Consider the following 16,109-nt stretch of genomic DNA (forward strand, 5'->3'; position numbering starts at 1 on the left):
GTTATAATTGTATCTTGGCATGAGCCAAGATGAGTCAAGCATTGTGTTAGGCATAAGTTTTTCCAATACAGTTCTGTGATAACTTTACTTGAATATTTAACTTTGCTTAAGAACATAGCCCTAACATAAGAACAGTCTGTTTGTCAAAATATTTGCAAGTTTCATCAGTTTTCCCAAGCCACTCTATTTTTTTGATTTTCAAATCATTCTTTTCTGAAACCCCATGTCATCTTCTTGCTAAAGTTGTCATCTTTAACTGATCACTGGTCTTGTTCTATCCTGTTCTCAGTTGTCAGTGAAGCTGTGTGTGATTTAAAAAAAAAGGTTTTTATTGACTTTAGAGAGAGAGATAAAAACATCAATGATGAGAATCATTGATTGGCTGCTCCCTTACTGGGGGTTGAGCCTGAAAACTGGGCATATGCCCTGACCTGGAGGTGAACCGTGATCTCTTGGTTCATGGGTCAACACTCAACCACTGAGCCACACCAGCCGGGCGAGGCTGTGTGTGATTTGAGAGCTTCTATACCGTCATCCTTACTTTCACAGAATTGCTGGTCGGTATCACCAGTGTTAAATATGTTGCTGTTTTTATTGCTGAGCATCCTAAATTATAAGTCAAACAAAGGTGAGCCTAGTATCTCATTCAGTCTGTGCCCTTGCCAGTGTCAAAACAGTGCTGAGCAAGGCTGGTAAGGATATAGTTTTTTTTTTGAGGGAGACCCAATTTCAAGTCTGGACTAGGATCCACTTAATCTGTGGTTCTAAACAGGTCACTTCACCTCCCCTGGCTTCATGGCTTTGCACATAGTAAGCTCTAAATAAATCTTAGCTAAAATCTATTTCATTTCAAATAAATGAATAAAAGGTTGAGATCACAAACTCCAGAAAAGGTTTACACTCCTGAAGACTAGGCAGATTTCATAGAGGTGTCTGGAACATAATAAAAAATCAGAAAATACTGGGTTTAAACAGGGCAGGCAGGGTTAAAAAATCTCTTTCATTGATGGCAGCCTGACTTTAGGTCAGCACTGTGTTTTATCTATTTCATCCTCAGGAACATTTAAAGTAGATTTTACTACTACCATCTTTTCCAAAAGGGAACCAGGAACTCGGAGAGGTGAAATAACTTATCCAGGTTCATGTATTCAGCAAGACATAGAGCTAGGACTTAAAACTCTTATTTGATTCCCACATATCTTGTTTATACTTGCCCTGCTATACTCTGATCTCAGGGCTCTGGAAGCCATTCTTTGAGGCCCACGTCAGGCCTAGGGCATTGGACAAGCCACTGAGAAGCAGCCGTGGAGTCCTTGGAGCCAGAGGTGTGTGCTGCCCTGAGGTGGTTGCAGTTGGTACAGCAGGCACGTTTTTGGCCAGTGCCCAAGAGAGGGAGGAGAGAGATAGACATTTGGAATATTTAAACTGCAACTGGTTTTCCAGATGGTGTCAAACGCTGGCTGGAGCTGTCTCTGCTCAATACTTAAATGTCAATTGCATCCCCAGGTGAGGGAATATGTCTCCAAAAAGGTCCTACCAGAGGAAGCCCCTGCCCAAAAGCTGCTGGACAGAGATGGAGAGGGGCTCCTGAGCTCCCAGCACCAGTGGCAGTTTAACCTGCTGACCCATGTGGAATCTCTTCAGGACGAAGTCACGCATAGGATGGACTCCATTGAGAAGGAGCTGGATGGTAGGTCTCCTCCCTACTTCTCTGCCCATTGGCAGGCACTGTGAGCTTGCCAGGATGAGCTGCTTTCTGAACTCCCCTACCTGGCTCTCCAGGGACAGTGTATTCTTGCCTCCTCTTTTTTTCAGTTTCACTCACCTCCATTCTCTTCTCAAGATGGACCAGCCTTACTTTTAGTCCTTGTAAGGACTGTGTGATGCTAGGGGTTCTGCCTCACTTGTCCAAGTAGGCTCTGCCTGCAGACTGTGTGTGAGTTGAGCAAATCTTTACTGACCGAGTTCTTAATTGAGTTTTAAGGATATCTGAGGATTAGTCTAAAAAACACATAGCACTTTTATTTTTCCCCTTGATAAAATGTGAAATGAAGCCTTCTCCTCCATATCAGTAGAGATCGAATAGAACTTTACAGAATCATTTGTGTAGTCCTTGGGTATTTCTCCCAGATATTAGTGGTAACAGATGGACGTGGAGGACAGAACTTGTGATGATGAACATGATCAAGTTCAGTCCCTTTTGATCCCCAGGAAGTTGCCAGGTTGGTTTTTGAAGACAAAATTCCTTCTTGATTATTCACTTTATTTCCTAATTATTTGTTTTCATCCTTAAAATAGAGCCTGATTAAGAAATAAATGTTCTGTTTGAGGATGCTGAGTACAGTCAAGCTATTACTTTAATTGGGGATATAAAACATACTATGAAGGAACTCAGGGAAGTGCCACATGCTACACAAGCTAGGGTCATAAGGTGTGTCCAGGACGTGTGTGGCTGACGCCACGCCGGGGGAGAACTGTTTGAGGGGCAGCAGTTACAGCCAGGCTTTCTGGAACTCCTGGGACTGAAGCGGAGCCTTGAGGAGAGGGATGTCTTCTGCTGAAGAGGTGACTCAGAGTGGATGATAAGAGGACTGGTTCTATTGAAAAAATGGATTGCCACATTGGAGGATAGTGAGAGAAAGAGAGATCTACACGACCTCATGCTTATGTCTTGTCCCTGAGGCAAACCGGAGGAACTGGGATTAGTAGGCTAATCCAGGGTCCATTGTGAGGGCATTTCTGGAAGAAGTTTTTATGTCTCTTTTACTCCTAAAAAAGTTTGCTTGGGCTCCTTAGAGTTGTAACTGATACCACTATTTGTGAAAATGCTATTAGATTGCTGAAAGAGGATTGAATGTCAGACTGAAAATTGTTGATTTTCAGAGAATGGCAGTAGGAGTGGCTATGGGAGAGAAACTGGGTGAGAAACTAGGTGAACAACTTTCTGTTGTTGCCAAAGAAATCTGCCCTTAGGGGAGAAGTCAGAACCTACCTACTTCTTTAAGATTTACCAGTGTATTCAAACTGGTCACTATGGAGTTTTTCTTGCTCAAGAGGTCGGTAGCCACTCTCATGTGACTTCGATTCTTTTTTTTTTTTTTTTTTTTTAAATATATTTTATTGATTTTTTACAGAGAGGAAGGCAGAGAGATAGAGAGTTAGAAACATCGATGAGCGAGAAACATCGATCAGCTGCCTCCTGCACATCTCCTACTGGGGATGTGCCCGCAACCCAGGTACATGCCCTTGACCGGAATCGAACCTGGGACCTTTCAGTCCGCAGGCCGACGCTCTATCCACTGAGCCAAACCGGTTTCGGCGTGACTTCGATTCTTTACTCTTGTTTTCAAGTTCAGTTCTGAGAAGGCAGTCTTATTTATTTATTTATTTTCAAGTCTTGTACTTGTTGGAATCAGGAGGAGGGAATGTTCCTCTCCTTGGAACGCCCAGGTACCAAAAAGAAAATCTGACAGAGGGAGGATGGTGAGCTCTGCAGAGCTTGAGCAGTCAGTGGAGCATTTTGCCAGACCATTCCTACATTTTTTCACTGCTTTTGATGAGTGCCTGCTATGTTCCACACACAATTGAGTGTTAGGGATATATCATGGTGAGCAAGGCAGACTTGGCCTCTGCCTTCATGGAACTTGATCTTGTGGTGGAGACAGGTATTAATTAAATCACCCATTATAAGTGATTACAAACCGGTAGGTGCTCCAAAGGAGAACATGAGCTAGCGTAGCACTCATAACAGTGGAACCAGACTCACGGTGTAGAATTGGGAAATGTTTCCCTGAGAAGTAACTTGCAGGAAACAAAAGATTTAGAAAGGTGAGGAGGAAGGTGGAGGGCTGGGTTTGAGGAGGGGAGATTATTGTGTGTGAGTGCGAAGCTGCTTGAGAAAGCCTTATCAACTCTAGAGCTGCACTAATGTAGTCACTTGCTATGTGTGGCTGTTTAATTAAAATTAAATACAATTTTTATTTTTTTTGTTAATCCTCACTGGAGGATATTTTTTCCATTGATTTTTTTTTAAAGAGAGGGAGGGATGGGGATGGGGCTGGGGGTGGAGATGGGGGAGAGAAACATTGATGTGAGAGGGAGACATCAATTGGTTGCCTCCCACCGAACCCTGACTAGGCTGGGGATTGAACCTGCAGCCCAGTTATGTGCCCTTGACTGGGAATTGAACCCTTAACCCTTTGGTGCATGGGCCAGCGCTCTAACCACTAATCAACATTGGCCAGGGCTATAATTTATTTTTTAACAAATTTTATTTATTGCCCGGCTGGCATGGCTCAGTGGTTGAGTATCGACCTATGAACCAGGAGGTCATGGTTCGATTCCCAGTCAGGGCATATGCCCGGGTTGGGGGCTCGATCTCTAGTAAGGGGCGTGCAGGAGGCAGCCGATCAATGATTCTCTCTCATCATTGATGTTTCTCTCTCTCTCTCTCTCTCTCTCTCTCTTTTTCTCTCTCTCCCTCTCCCTCTCCCTCCCTCCTTCCCTCTCTGAAAGCAATAAAAAATATTTTTAAAAAAATTTATTGATTTGAAAGAGAGGAAGTGGGGGGGAGAGAGAAGAGAAATATCAATTTGTTATTCCACTTATTTATGCATTCATTGGTTGATTCTTGTTTGTGCCCTGACCTGGGATCGAATTGGCAACCTTGGCATATCAGGACGATACTCTAGTAACTGAGCTACCAATCCAGGGTAAAATGAAATACAATTTAAATTCAGTTTCTTATTTGCACTAGCCATGTTTTAAATGCTCAGTAGGTACATATGGCTGGTGGCTACTGTATCAGACAACATAGACCATTTCCATGTTGCAGAAAGTTCTATTGGACTGCACTGCTCTAAAGCATTTGAGTTTTGTCCTGGGGTAGTATTTTGTAGGGAGGTTGGTGAATTAATGTTGATGCCTGAACTGGCCTCCCCTTCCTGCCCCCCATGAGTGGTCAAATGGGATATGGTGTTGAAATTGGTGCTGAAATTGACAGTCTTACACATCAAGTGTTGGGAACTCATTGGATTCTCTCTCTCTCTTCTGCCTGCAGTGTTGGAGAGCTGGCTGGACTATACTGGGGAACTGGAGCCCCCGCAACCCCTGGCCAGGCTTCCACAGCTCAAGCATTGCATTAAGCAGCTGCTGACGGACTTGGGCAAGGTGCAGCAGATCTCGCTCTGCTGTTCAACATGAAACTGGGCACCCAGAACTAATGGGGACACAATACAGGGGTGCCTGCAGGAGGAACTTTGCATTTTTTAAATAAATAAACCTAGCATGCCGAATGCATGTGACACCGACTGACTTCAGGGATCTGGGCAGACGGGGTGTGATGGACATTGGACAAAGAGGCCATTTGGGCTGCTGGAGGGCAGGGCACTCTGATCTCAGAGCCTACCAAGAAGGTAGCAAACAGACTCTTGGGATTCCCTTCTGTGCACATCGTTGAATGGAAAGTGAGTCTTTTTGCACAAACTTCACTTGAAATCGTGCCACTGATGATAAATGGAATGAGAGCCAAAAAAGTTTCGTCGGAAACTGTTGTAGATTCAACTTGCAGCTTATTTAATTGACTTTTCTGTCAGGTTGGGGCACATGACAAGCCTTGTGGTTTCTGCCTGGCATGGATATAGGCAGCAGGTATCATTTTCATTTTTCCAGCTTCATGGGAATGTCGTGACTTCACCATTCTGTGGATATTGGGAAGGAGCAGAGGCCTTGGCTGCCCTGCCTTCTCTGTCGGACTCTTCACTTTTTTCATCACATCTTGTGCATGACTTCATGGTACTGGGGACAAGTTTTGTATGCTTTTATCCCAGAGTTGGCTGGGTTATGTCTTTTATAGCAGAGCCCATACAGCCAGTGGAGGAACTAGAATCTCACTGTTCGAAGAAGCTAGGAGGAATTCCAAACTGAAACAGGCAGGGTCTGGGACCCAAAGGACAGCATTTTCTACCCACTTCTTAATATTGACAGCTTCCCAGTTCTATTTAATGTCCAAAAAGTGTTTCCCCAAATTTTGAACTCTTTCACTGTAAAGATTTGTTACAAAGAATGTGGTTTGGGGAATTACCTTATTTTATATTGCTGTAAACAAACTTTAGATTCTACATGTGCCACTTTCCTCCTTCCCTGAAGGGTATATGTTTAATAGTGGCATTTTCAAAATTGTTTTAATATACTTTAACACTTTAAATTTCCGGTTTGTATTATTTTGTGAAATTAAGGTGATTATGCTGCTTATGGTCCAGATACAATTTGTACCTTTTGAGATAATATTTGTTACTCTCACAGGTTACGGTTCTACATGTAATTGCTATATTGTTGTTTTTTCCTTACTAGACAAAGTTAAAGAAAACGTTCCATGTTTTGAGGAGTGACCTGTTTCACTGTTTTGTTTTCTTAATCACTAAAAAAAAAAAGCAAAGCACAGTTGTCCATTAACACTCACAAGTTAATTATGGGTTTATGAATCTGTAATGTTATATGCTGCAAATATTTACTATGTAAACGTGAAGTAGCCAATATCTCAATAGCAATGACAGTATCTCCAGCGATTTGTGGATGGTTAGGCTTTAGGCACAGGTCATTGTGGTCATGAAGACCTCTGTACCAAGATCTATTTCAGGGAATGCTGTCCAGCGATTTGTTCACCATGTGATATAAAATGAATTTAGGACAAGTTGACCTGCTGTAGCTTTTCCATCAGAGGGAATAATACATGTAGCTATGACATCTGTAGTAAAGCTGACACAATTCCTCTACAAAGAGGCTGTTTCCCGTTGCTAAGGTTGGCGTTTCTGGTATAGGAAGAAACCCTCTAGGAGTGTGCATGGCATCTATGTTTTGCATAATTTTTCAGACAGCCTCATAAGAACTGTGTGATGCTTGTCTGAAAAGGGAAGAAACACGATGGTTTTCTGTAGCCACAACTGTGAGGTATGACGACTTGTATTATTAGATTACTGATATTTTCCCCCTTAAAATAAATTTGAGTGTCACATTTGAGGGAGCTGTAACTTTAGGACAATTTCATGTCTTTTTCAAAGATGGAATTAAACTACCCTAATTTTGTCCGTTACGTTGGGCTTATCATTTAAGTTCTGCAAAGAAAAAAAGTCCCATTTCATTCATTGTGACTTTTGTCTGTAGGGAAGCAGGGATGATTCCAAGTTCTGGTAACCTCAGTGTGCTTCCCTAATTTAAAGCCATGTTAAGGGGCTCCATCCTCATTCCTGGGTCAATCTGAATAAACCCCAAGTTGGAGCACTGGAAACAGTTATTTGCAAATATTACTGTTACCATTTAGAAATATGTACACTACCTAAGTTTTCTTTTGAGTAAAACTATCCACCTTTTAAAAAATTGCCTTGACAAACAGTTCTGGTTTGAGTAATCATTTTGTTTCAAGTGATAGAGTATATGCAAGGTGGATCCTTGATGAGCCAACGTTGCACTGTGGATACATTATGTTTACGCGCTATTAGAACAGAAGGCGCTGTATATAGAAATGTTGCTTTGAAGCAATATTTGCAAAACATGCAAACTTCTGTATCTGTATTTGGAAAAAATAAAACAGGTTTTTGTTGCTATGTTTGTCAAGTTATTGAGTTATAAAATTCTCTATTCTAATATGCATTATTTAACTTTCTATAATCTTTTAAAGTCTGCTTTTACATTCTAAACAGATTTTTCTGCAAGGAGGCAGATGGATATAAGCTCAAGACCCTAAATCCCAAGAAAGTATGCAAAATACTTTTGAATTAAGTGTGTAATATTCAAAAGTAAAATGTCCCACACCAGCCTCTACCCCAGTGGTTCTCAACCTTGGCTGCACATTAGAATCACCTGGGAATCTTTTTTAAAATCCTGATTTCTGGGCCTCATCCTCCATAAATTCTGTTTCTTTGTTATGGGGTGGGGCCACAACATTAGTAACAAAGAAACAATTTCCAGAGGATGAGGCCCAGAAATCAGGATTTTAAAAACTCTCAGGTGATTCTAATGTGCAGCCAAGGTTGAGAACCACTGCTCTAGCCCATTTTAGCTTATTTGTTGTGAACTGCAGGCTTATTAGATTTTGATTATTGAAAGCAGTGCAGGGAAGACAGGTTTGGTCTTCCTGATGAGATGGCACCCCGATGCATTTAGGGTACTTTTGAGACAAATCCAAACTGCCTGTGGACCCCAATTAGCTCCTTCCTGGTTGGGCTGAAGACTCAAGGAACAGAGTAGGTTTTAGATTTCATAGTAGAGCTTCCCTATTTCCGTATTCCTTCTTCCCTTTATTTTTTTCTTAATCCTCACCTGAGGATTTTTTCCCATTGCTTTTCAGAGTGAAAGGGGGAGGGAGAAACATTGATGTGAGACACATTGCCTTCTGCAAGCAAAATGCTCTAATTGGACACTGGTCAGGGCTCCTTCCTACCTTTCTAAACAATTATGCTTATTTAAAAAATAAATGGAAGTGGTTGGAGAGAAATTTAAATGGGTAGCTCTCCTGGCCGGGCAGCTCAGTTGGTTAGAGCCATCTGCCTGATAAGCCAAGGTTGCATGTTCGATTCCCTGGTCCGGGCACATAGAAGAATCAACCAATGAATCCATAAATAAGTGGAACAACAAAATCAATACATTTAAAAAAAATGCCTAGCTCTAGCAATGTAATCAATTAGTTCACACCAGTTCTGCTTAAATCCTTCTAGAAGCCTAAAATTTGGCAAAGACGGTGAACCTGGAGGCATAAACCAGAGCTAGCAAGAACTAGTCTATCTCTCTAAGGAACTGCTCTGAAACCTATTAAAACAGCCCAATGGTTTGGGCCTTTTGGGAATCTGTGCCCAAAGGGCAGGCTACTAGTGGCAGTGCTGGTTTAGAGGTAGTCAGGTAAACAATCATTTAATAGAGCCAGTTATTTGCCTGCCTGATGTCACAAATATATATGGCATGATGTGTCACTATTTTCTCAGGTAGGAAAACAAGCTTACATTCTAGCTAGTGAGAGAGGGCGAATATGGAACCCTAATTACAGACTCCAGCAAAACAAAGGACATCCAAGTAGGGTCCTGGGAAGCGTGCAAGAGAAAAATTTCCCAGATGTGGCAAATGCCTAGGCCTAGCCAACACGTAAGGATCCAACAAAACCCAACGTAGGCCAAGTGAATTAGGAAACAAAGGCTTTATTCTCATGGGCTCCCACTAACCAGAAATCAGGTTGAAATACGCTCGGGAAAATAAACCCAGTAAAGAAGGAAAAGGGCTACATCAAACTACAAGAGCTGCGAAAGCTCGTTTTCATTAACGTGGAGTGGGGAACGAGGCTCCAGTCCAGAGAGCGCCGGGAGCAGGCCGCCCGCCGCTCAGCCGGTGATGCGAACATCGGTGCGGCGGTGAAGCCGCCTGGCCCGCGCCGCCTCGGGCAGGATGGCGAGCAGCTGCTCTTGCACCAGCATCTCCACGATCTGCTCCTTCGTGCGGATGTCGGGTCGCAGCCACTGGCGAGAGAGCTCCCGCAGCTGCCGAAACGCCTCTCGCGGGCCCGCTGCGTCTCGGTAGCGGAACTGTCGGAAACGCTGGCGGAACGTCTCCGGACCGGGCCGGGAGCCGCCAGGGCCTTGTGGGGAGCGCGGAACGGCTTCAGCAAGCGGCGCGGGCCCCAGGGGTGCGGGCCCCGCGGAGGCAGCCACGGACGGAGGGATCGCTTCGGGAACAGCGTTGGCGTTGGAGGGTTCGGGCGGTGGAACCTCAGGAATCGACGAGGAGCCCGCAGAGTTACGCTCCGGGCCTGAGCTTGGGCCGGCTCCTTCCTCTTTCTCCTGCGGCGGCGCGGAGCTCCCAGTGGCCGCCAAGCCCTGATGGGTCGCCTCCATGACTCCGGATCTGGACGTCACTCTTTGTCCTACGGCTGCGGGTCCAGCACTGCGTTTGCGCCGGGTGGGCGAGAGGAATACGTTTTCCGCTGAAGGGGAGAGTCTGCGCAACCGGAGGGAGACGGGCTCCGGGAGAAGGAAGAGCGCCAACTCACCGACCGCGGCGACGCCCCTGGGCGGACGGAAGCGGAAGTCTCCGCTGGCGTCTCTATGATGAGCTCGGCGCGCGAGCGCCCGGAAGCCGAGTCCCGGCGACAGACAGCGGCGCCCCCTTGCGTTCGCGAGTCGCGTCAGGAGACCTGTCGCGGGCGAATTTAAGCTGCGGTGGCCCTTCCTTGGAATGGTGGCGCCTCTAAGCACCAGTTCCAGGAGTCAGAGTCGGTGGACTGGGAGGAGCCGGAGGAGGAGGAGGACCAGCGGGGTTCTCTTCCGCTGTAATCTCTTCAGCTTGCAGGTGACCGGCACCAGCTCCTGTGCGCGTCTACTCAGTAGAGTCTACTAGACCCTGATTAGGACGCCGGAGCGGGACGTGGGGTGGGGGGTGGGGGGGGGGTGGGGACGGTCGAGCACTGAGGGAAAGTTCTCTTGCTCTGTCAAAAGTGGAGGGCATCCTGCCTTCCTATGTCACAAAGTAAATACTCAAGAACTTTGCCGTTATTATTTCTTGCGTGTCCTCTGAAACCAAGGGACAGGTGATTCTGAGTTGGGCTTTTAACTTTAGGATTAGTAAATACACTAAATCAGTGATGGCGAACCTTTTGAGCTCGGCGTGTCAGCATTTTGAAAAACCCTAACTTAACTCTGGTGCCGTGTCACATATAGAAATTTTTTGATATTTGCAACCATAGTAAAACAAAGACATATTGTTGATATTTATTTTATATAAATGCCATTTAACAAAGAAAAATCAACCAAAAAAAATGAGTTCGCGTGTCACCTCTGACAGGCGTGTCATAGGTTCGCCATCACTGCACTAAATGCATTGCTCCATATGGTGGTCACTAGCCACATGTGCTTACTGAGCCCTTGAAAGGTGGCTAGTTGGAATTGAGATGTTCTGTAATCTAAAATACAGGAGGGCCCTGCTTGTTTGGTTCACTGGATAGAGAGTGGGCCTTCAGACTGAAAGGTTTCTGGTTCATTCTGGTCAAGGGCACATGCCCAGGTTGCAGGCTCTATCCCCAGTAGGGGGCGTTCAGGAGGCAGTTGATCAATGATTCTCATCATTGATATTTCTCTCTCTCCTACCTTCTTCTCTGAAGTCAATAAAAATATATCTAAATAAATAGAATACACAAGAGATGAAAACATACCAAGCATTCTTCTGAGTCCTTAATGGTATGAAATTAGAAATCAGCTACAATTAAAATGCTCAAAAGCAGTCAAACACATGGAGGCTAAATAGCATGCTATTAAACAATGAATGGGTTACCAAAGCGATCAAAGAAGAAATAAAAAACATCCTGGAAACAAATGACAGTGAAAACACAACAATCCAAAAATCTATGGGACAGTGAAAGCAATCCTGAGAGGGAAGTTCATAGAACTATAGGCCTACCTGAAAAACACACACACAAAAACAAAAACAACAAGAAAAACTGGTAATAAGTTATCTAACCCTACAACTTAAAGAATTAGAAAAAGCAACAAGAAAAGCCCAGAGTAAGTAGAAGGAAGGATAGAGATCAGAGCAGAAATAAATGACATATAGACCTAAAAAACTATAAAAGATCAATAAAACCAAGAGCTGGTTCTTTGACAGGATAAACAAAATTGATGAACCTCTAGCCAGATTACCAAGAAACAGAGAGGACCCAAATAAACAAAATCATAAACTAAAGAGGTGAAATAACAATTGACTCCACAGAAATACAAAGGATCATTAAAAAAACAAAACAACTATGAACAACTCTATTCCAACAAACTGAACAACCTGGATGAAATGGATATATTCCTAGAAAAATACAATTTTCCAAAACTCAATAAAGAAGACTCAGAAAACCTAAATAGGCTGATAACTACTGATGAAATTGAAACAGTAACAAAAAAAAAAGCAAAAGCCCTGGTCCAGAAGTCTTCCTAGGGGAGTTTTACCAAACATTCAAAGAAGAACTAACACCCATCCTCCTCAAACTATTTCCAAAAAAAATTCAAGAGGAAGGAACACTTTCAAGCTCTTTCTATGAGGCCAGCATTACCCTAATCTCAAAACTAGATAAAGAGCCTACAAAGAAAGAGAATTACAGGGCAATATCTCTGATGAACATAGATGCTAAAATCCTCAACAAATTTTTAGCAAACCAGATTCAGCACTACAGTAAAAAGATCATACACCATGACCAAATGGGATTTATTCCGGGATGCAAGGCTGGTACAATATCTGCAAATCAATAAATGTGATACAGCACATTAACAGGTTGCAAGACAAAAAGTCACATGATCATATCAATTGATGCAGAAAAAGCATTTGACAAAACCCAGCATCCTTTTCTTGATAAAATTCTCAGCAAAGTGGGAATAGAGGGGTCATACCTCAACATAATAAAAGCATTATATGACAAACCTACAGCCAACATCATACTCAATGGGCAAAAACTAAAGCCATTTCCCCTAAGAACAGTAACAAGACAGGGATGCCCACTTTCACCACTCCTGTTCAACATAGTACTGGAAGTGCCAGCCATAGCTATCAGACAAGAAGAAGAAATAAAAGGCATCCAAATTGGAAAGGAGGAAGAAAACTGTCATTATTGGAAGACAATACGATATTGTACATAGAAAACCCTAAAGACTCCATCTAAAAGCTCCTAGATTTACTAAATGAATTCGTTAACGTAGTAGGATGCAAAATTAACATCCAGAAATTGATGGCATTTTTTTTAAAGGTAAGGCCTGAATTTATTTATTTATTTATTTATTTAGGAATATATTTTTTATTGATTTTAGAGAGGAAGAGAGAGGGAGAAAGAGATAGAAACATCAATAATGAGAGAGAATCACTGATAGGCTGCTTCCTGCACACTCTACACTGGGGATCGAGCCCACAACTGGGGCATGTGCCCTGACTGGGAATCAAACCATGACCTGATTTTTAGGTCCATGTTCAATTATTGAGCCATGCTGGCTGGGCCGATGGCATTTTTATATACCAGTAATGAATTCTCAGAAAGAGAAACTAAAAAAACAACAACAAAAAATTAAGATACTTAGGAATAAACCTAACCAAGGAGGTAAAAGACCTGTACTTGGAAAACTACGGGACTTTGAAAAAGAGATAGAGGAAGATATAAAGAAGTGAAAGAAAATACCGTGTTTATGGGTTGGTAGAATCAACATCATTGAAATGTCCATACTACCCAAAGCAATCTATAGATTCAGTGACAACCCCATTAAAACACCAATGGTATATTTCACAGACTTAGAACAAACTATCCAAAAATTTATATGGAATAAAAAAAAAGACCCTGAATAGCCACAGCAATCTTGAGAAAGAAGAACAAGGTTGGAGGAATCACAATACCAGATATCAAGTTATACTACAAAGCCACTGTACTCAACACAGCATGATACTGGTACAAGAATAGGCATACAAACCAATGTATCAGAACAGAGACCCCAGAAATTGACCCAAGCCATTATGCTCAATTAATATTTGACAAAGGAGGCAAGAGCATACAATGGAGTTAGGATAGTCTCTTCAATGAATGGTGTTGGGAAAATTGGACAGATACATCAAAAAATGAAAGTAGTCCACCAACTTACACCATACACAAAGATAAAATCAATCAAAATGGGTAAAAGACTTAAATATAAGACATGAAACCATAAAAGTCTTAGAAGAAACCACAGGCAGCAAAATCTCAGACATCTCTGTAGCAATGTGTTTACGATACATCTAGGACAATGGGAACTAAGGAGAAAATAAACAACTGGGACTACATCAAAATAAAAAGCTTCTGCACAGCAAAAGAAGCCATCAACAAGATAACAAGAGAGCACAATGCTTGGGAGAACTTATTTGCCAATGATACATCCAATAAGGGGTTAATCTCCAAAATTTATAGGGAACTCATAAAACTTAACAAAAGAAAGACAAACAACCCAATTAAAAAATGGGCAAAGGATCTAAATAGACCCTTCTTGAAAGTGGACATACAAAAGGCCAAGAGGCTTATGAAAAAATGCTCAAAGTCACTAATCATCTGAGAGATGCAAATCAAAACAACAATGAGATACCACATCACACCTGTCAGAATGGCTATCATCAACAAATCAACAAACAACAAGTGTTAGTGAGGATGTGGAGAAAAGGCAACCCTAGCACACTTCTGGTGGGAATGCAAGGATGGTGCAGCCACTGTGAAAAAGCAGTATGGAGTTTCCTGAAAAAACTAAAAATGGAACTCCCATTTGACCCAGTGATCCACTTCTAGGAATATATCCTAAGAAATGAGAAACACCAATCAGAAAGAACATATGCACCCCTATGTTCATAGCAGCACAATTTACAATAGCTAAGATTTGGAAACAGCCTAAGTGCCCATCAGCAGATGAGTGGATTAAAAAACGTTGGCACATCTATACAATGGAATACTATGCAGCTGTAAAAAGGAAAGAACTCTTACCATTTGCAACAGCATGGATGGACCTGGAGAGCATTATGCTAAAAGAAATAAGCCAATCAGAGAAAGATAAGTATCACATGATCTCACTCATATGTGGAATCTAATGAACAACATAAACTGATGAACAAAAATAGATCCAGAGAGAAGCATCGATCAGACCGTCAAACCTCAGAGGGAAGGCAGGGGAGGGTGAGCAGGTGGGAAGATATCAATGAACTTATATGCATGTATGTATTACCAGGAACACAGACAATAGGGTGGTGAAGGCCTGGCAGGTCAAGCTGGGGGAGGTCAATGGGGGGAAAAGGGGATATATGTAATTCTTTCAACAATAAAGATCTATAATAATAAAAGTGTAATATGCTAATTAGACCGGACAGCCAAACGACCTTCTGGACAAAGCCAGGGCTGCGAGGCAGAGTCCCTTGCACGAATTTTGTGCATTGGGCCTCTAGTTAAAAATAAATAAGTAAATAAATAAACAAACAAACAAACAAATAAATGGTACTTAGTACGAAAAAAATGCAAGATATCTCAATCATTTTTTATATTGATTACATGTTGGAATAATATTTTGCATATATTGGATTAAGTAAAAGTAAAATTAATTGCACTGTCATTTTACTTTTTTTACAATATATTTTTATTGATTTCAGAGAGGAAGGGAGAGGAGGAGAGAGAAACATTAATGATGAGAGAGAATCATCGATCAGGAGTCTCCTGCATGCCCCTAACTGAGGATTGAGCCTGCAACCTGGGCATGTGCTCAGACCTGGAATTGACCCTGGGACTCCTAAGTCTGAAAGCTGATGCTCTATCCACTAAACTAAACCAGGTAGGGCTCATTTTACTTTTTAAATGTGGCTACTAGAAAGTTTTAAATTGCATAGATGGCTAATATTATATTTTTATTGAATAGCACTGTGGTAGGGTAGGCTGCCCTGGTGGAATCCCCATGGCAGGGTTTATTTGCCTTGTTGAGAGGATTAAACCAGTAAAGCCCTTGGAAAGAAAGGACTTTAAAAATGTTTGCTGTTGTCTTCATTAGGTAAATTTTTTGCTATCTCTAAGCTACAGTTTTCTTATCTGTAAAATGTGGTGTAATAAAATTTACCTCATAGAAGTTATGAGAATTCAATGAGGTGATGCAGGTAAAAGCATGTAGCTCTGACAGCCCTTTAGTAAGTGATGTATTCTGTTTGACAGTTGACTTACAAATATACTATTTTGTATCCCCATTTTATGAGTAGGGAAATTAAAGCCCAGAGAGAGACAGGGGTCCTAAATGATAGGTTTTATATGAATGACCCTTGCAGTCTCTTTGATCTCTGTGCAGAATGAATGGGCCTGTTTAATAACCATCAACATACCAGTTACCCCTCCCCCCATCTCTTGGATGGGTAGAAGCAGATCTTCACGGAACAGTTTCCAGAGCCTGAAAACTGTGGAGGTCATCACAATGGACCTTTAATGTATTTTTAGTTACTGCCATGTAAAAATTGGGAGATTTCACATGCAATCGGGATTTCCAGGTTGTTCTTTTTTTTGTAATTAAATCTTTATTGTTCAGATTATTACAGTTGTTCCTCTTTCTCCCCCACCCCATAGC

General features: G+C 42.2%; 2 protein-coding genes across 3 annotated transcripts in view; one reads left to right on the plus strand and one right to left on the minus strand.

The window, feature by feature from the left end:
• The window catches only part of PHF20 (PHD finger protein 20), a 127,460-nt gene extending 119,859 nt beyond the window's left edge, over window positions 1-7,601 (plus strand). For both annotated transcript variants that reach the window (XM_070420224.1, XM_070420225.1), the window contains 2 exons: window positions 1,507-1,690; window positions 5,060-7,601. In XM_070420224.1, the coding sequence (XP_070276325.1) occupies window positions 1,507-1,690; window positions 5,060-5,202 (327 nt within the window). In that variant the 3' untranslated portion in view covers window positions 5,203-7,601. The remainder of the gene's footprint in view (window positions 1-1,506; window positions 1,691-5,059) is intronic.
• A 1,564-nt stretch (window positions 7,602-9,165) lies between these two features.
• Window positions 9,166-10,078, minus strand: SCAND1 (SCAN domain containing 1). The gene has a single exon (XM_070421521.1). The coding sequence runs from the start codon at window positions 9,873-9,875 to the stop codon at window positions 9,366-9,368; it is 510 nt and encodes a 169-aa protein (XP_070277622.1). The 5' UTR covers window positions 9,876-10,078; the 3' UTR covers window positions 9,166-9,365.
• Between the last annotated feature and the right edge of the window lie 6,031 nt (window positions 10,079-16,109).

Source organism: Myotis yumanensis, unplaced genomic scaffold (assembly GCF_028538775.1).
Source record: "Myotis yumanensis isolate MYYU_CA2020_CCGP unplaced genomic scaffold, mMyoYum1.0.hap1 SCAF_7, whole genome shotgun sequence".
Classification (NCBI taxonomy): Eukaryota; Metazoa; Chordata; class Mammalia; order Chiroptera; family Vespertilionidae; genus Myotis; species Myotis yumanensis.

Coding starts and splice junctions, on each gene's coding strand:
- SCAND1 (XM_070421521.1), bottom strand. CDS start 9,875: ATGGAGGCGACCCATCAGGGCTTGGCGGCCACTGGGAGCTCCGCGCCG.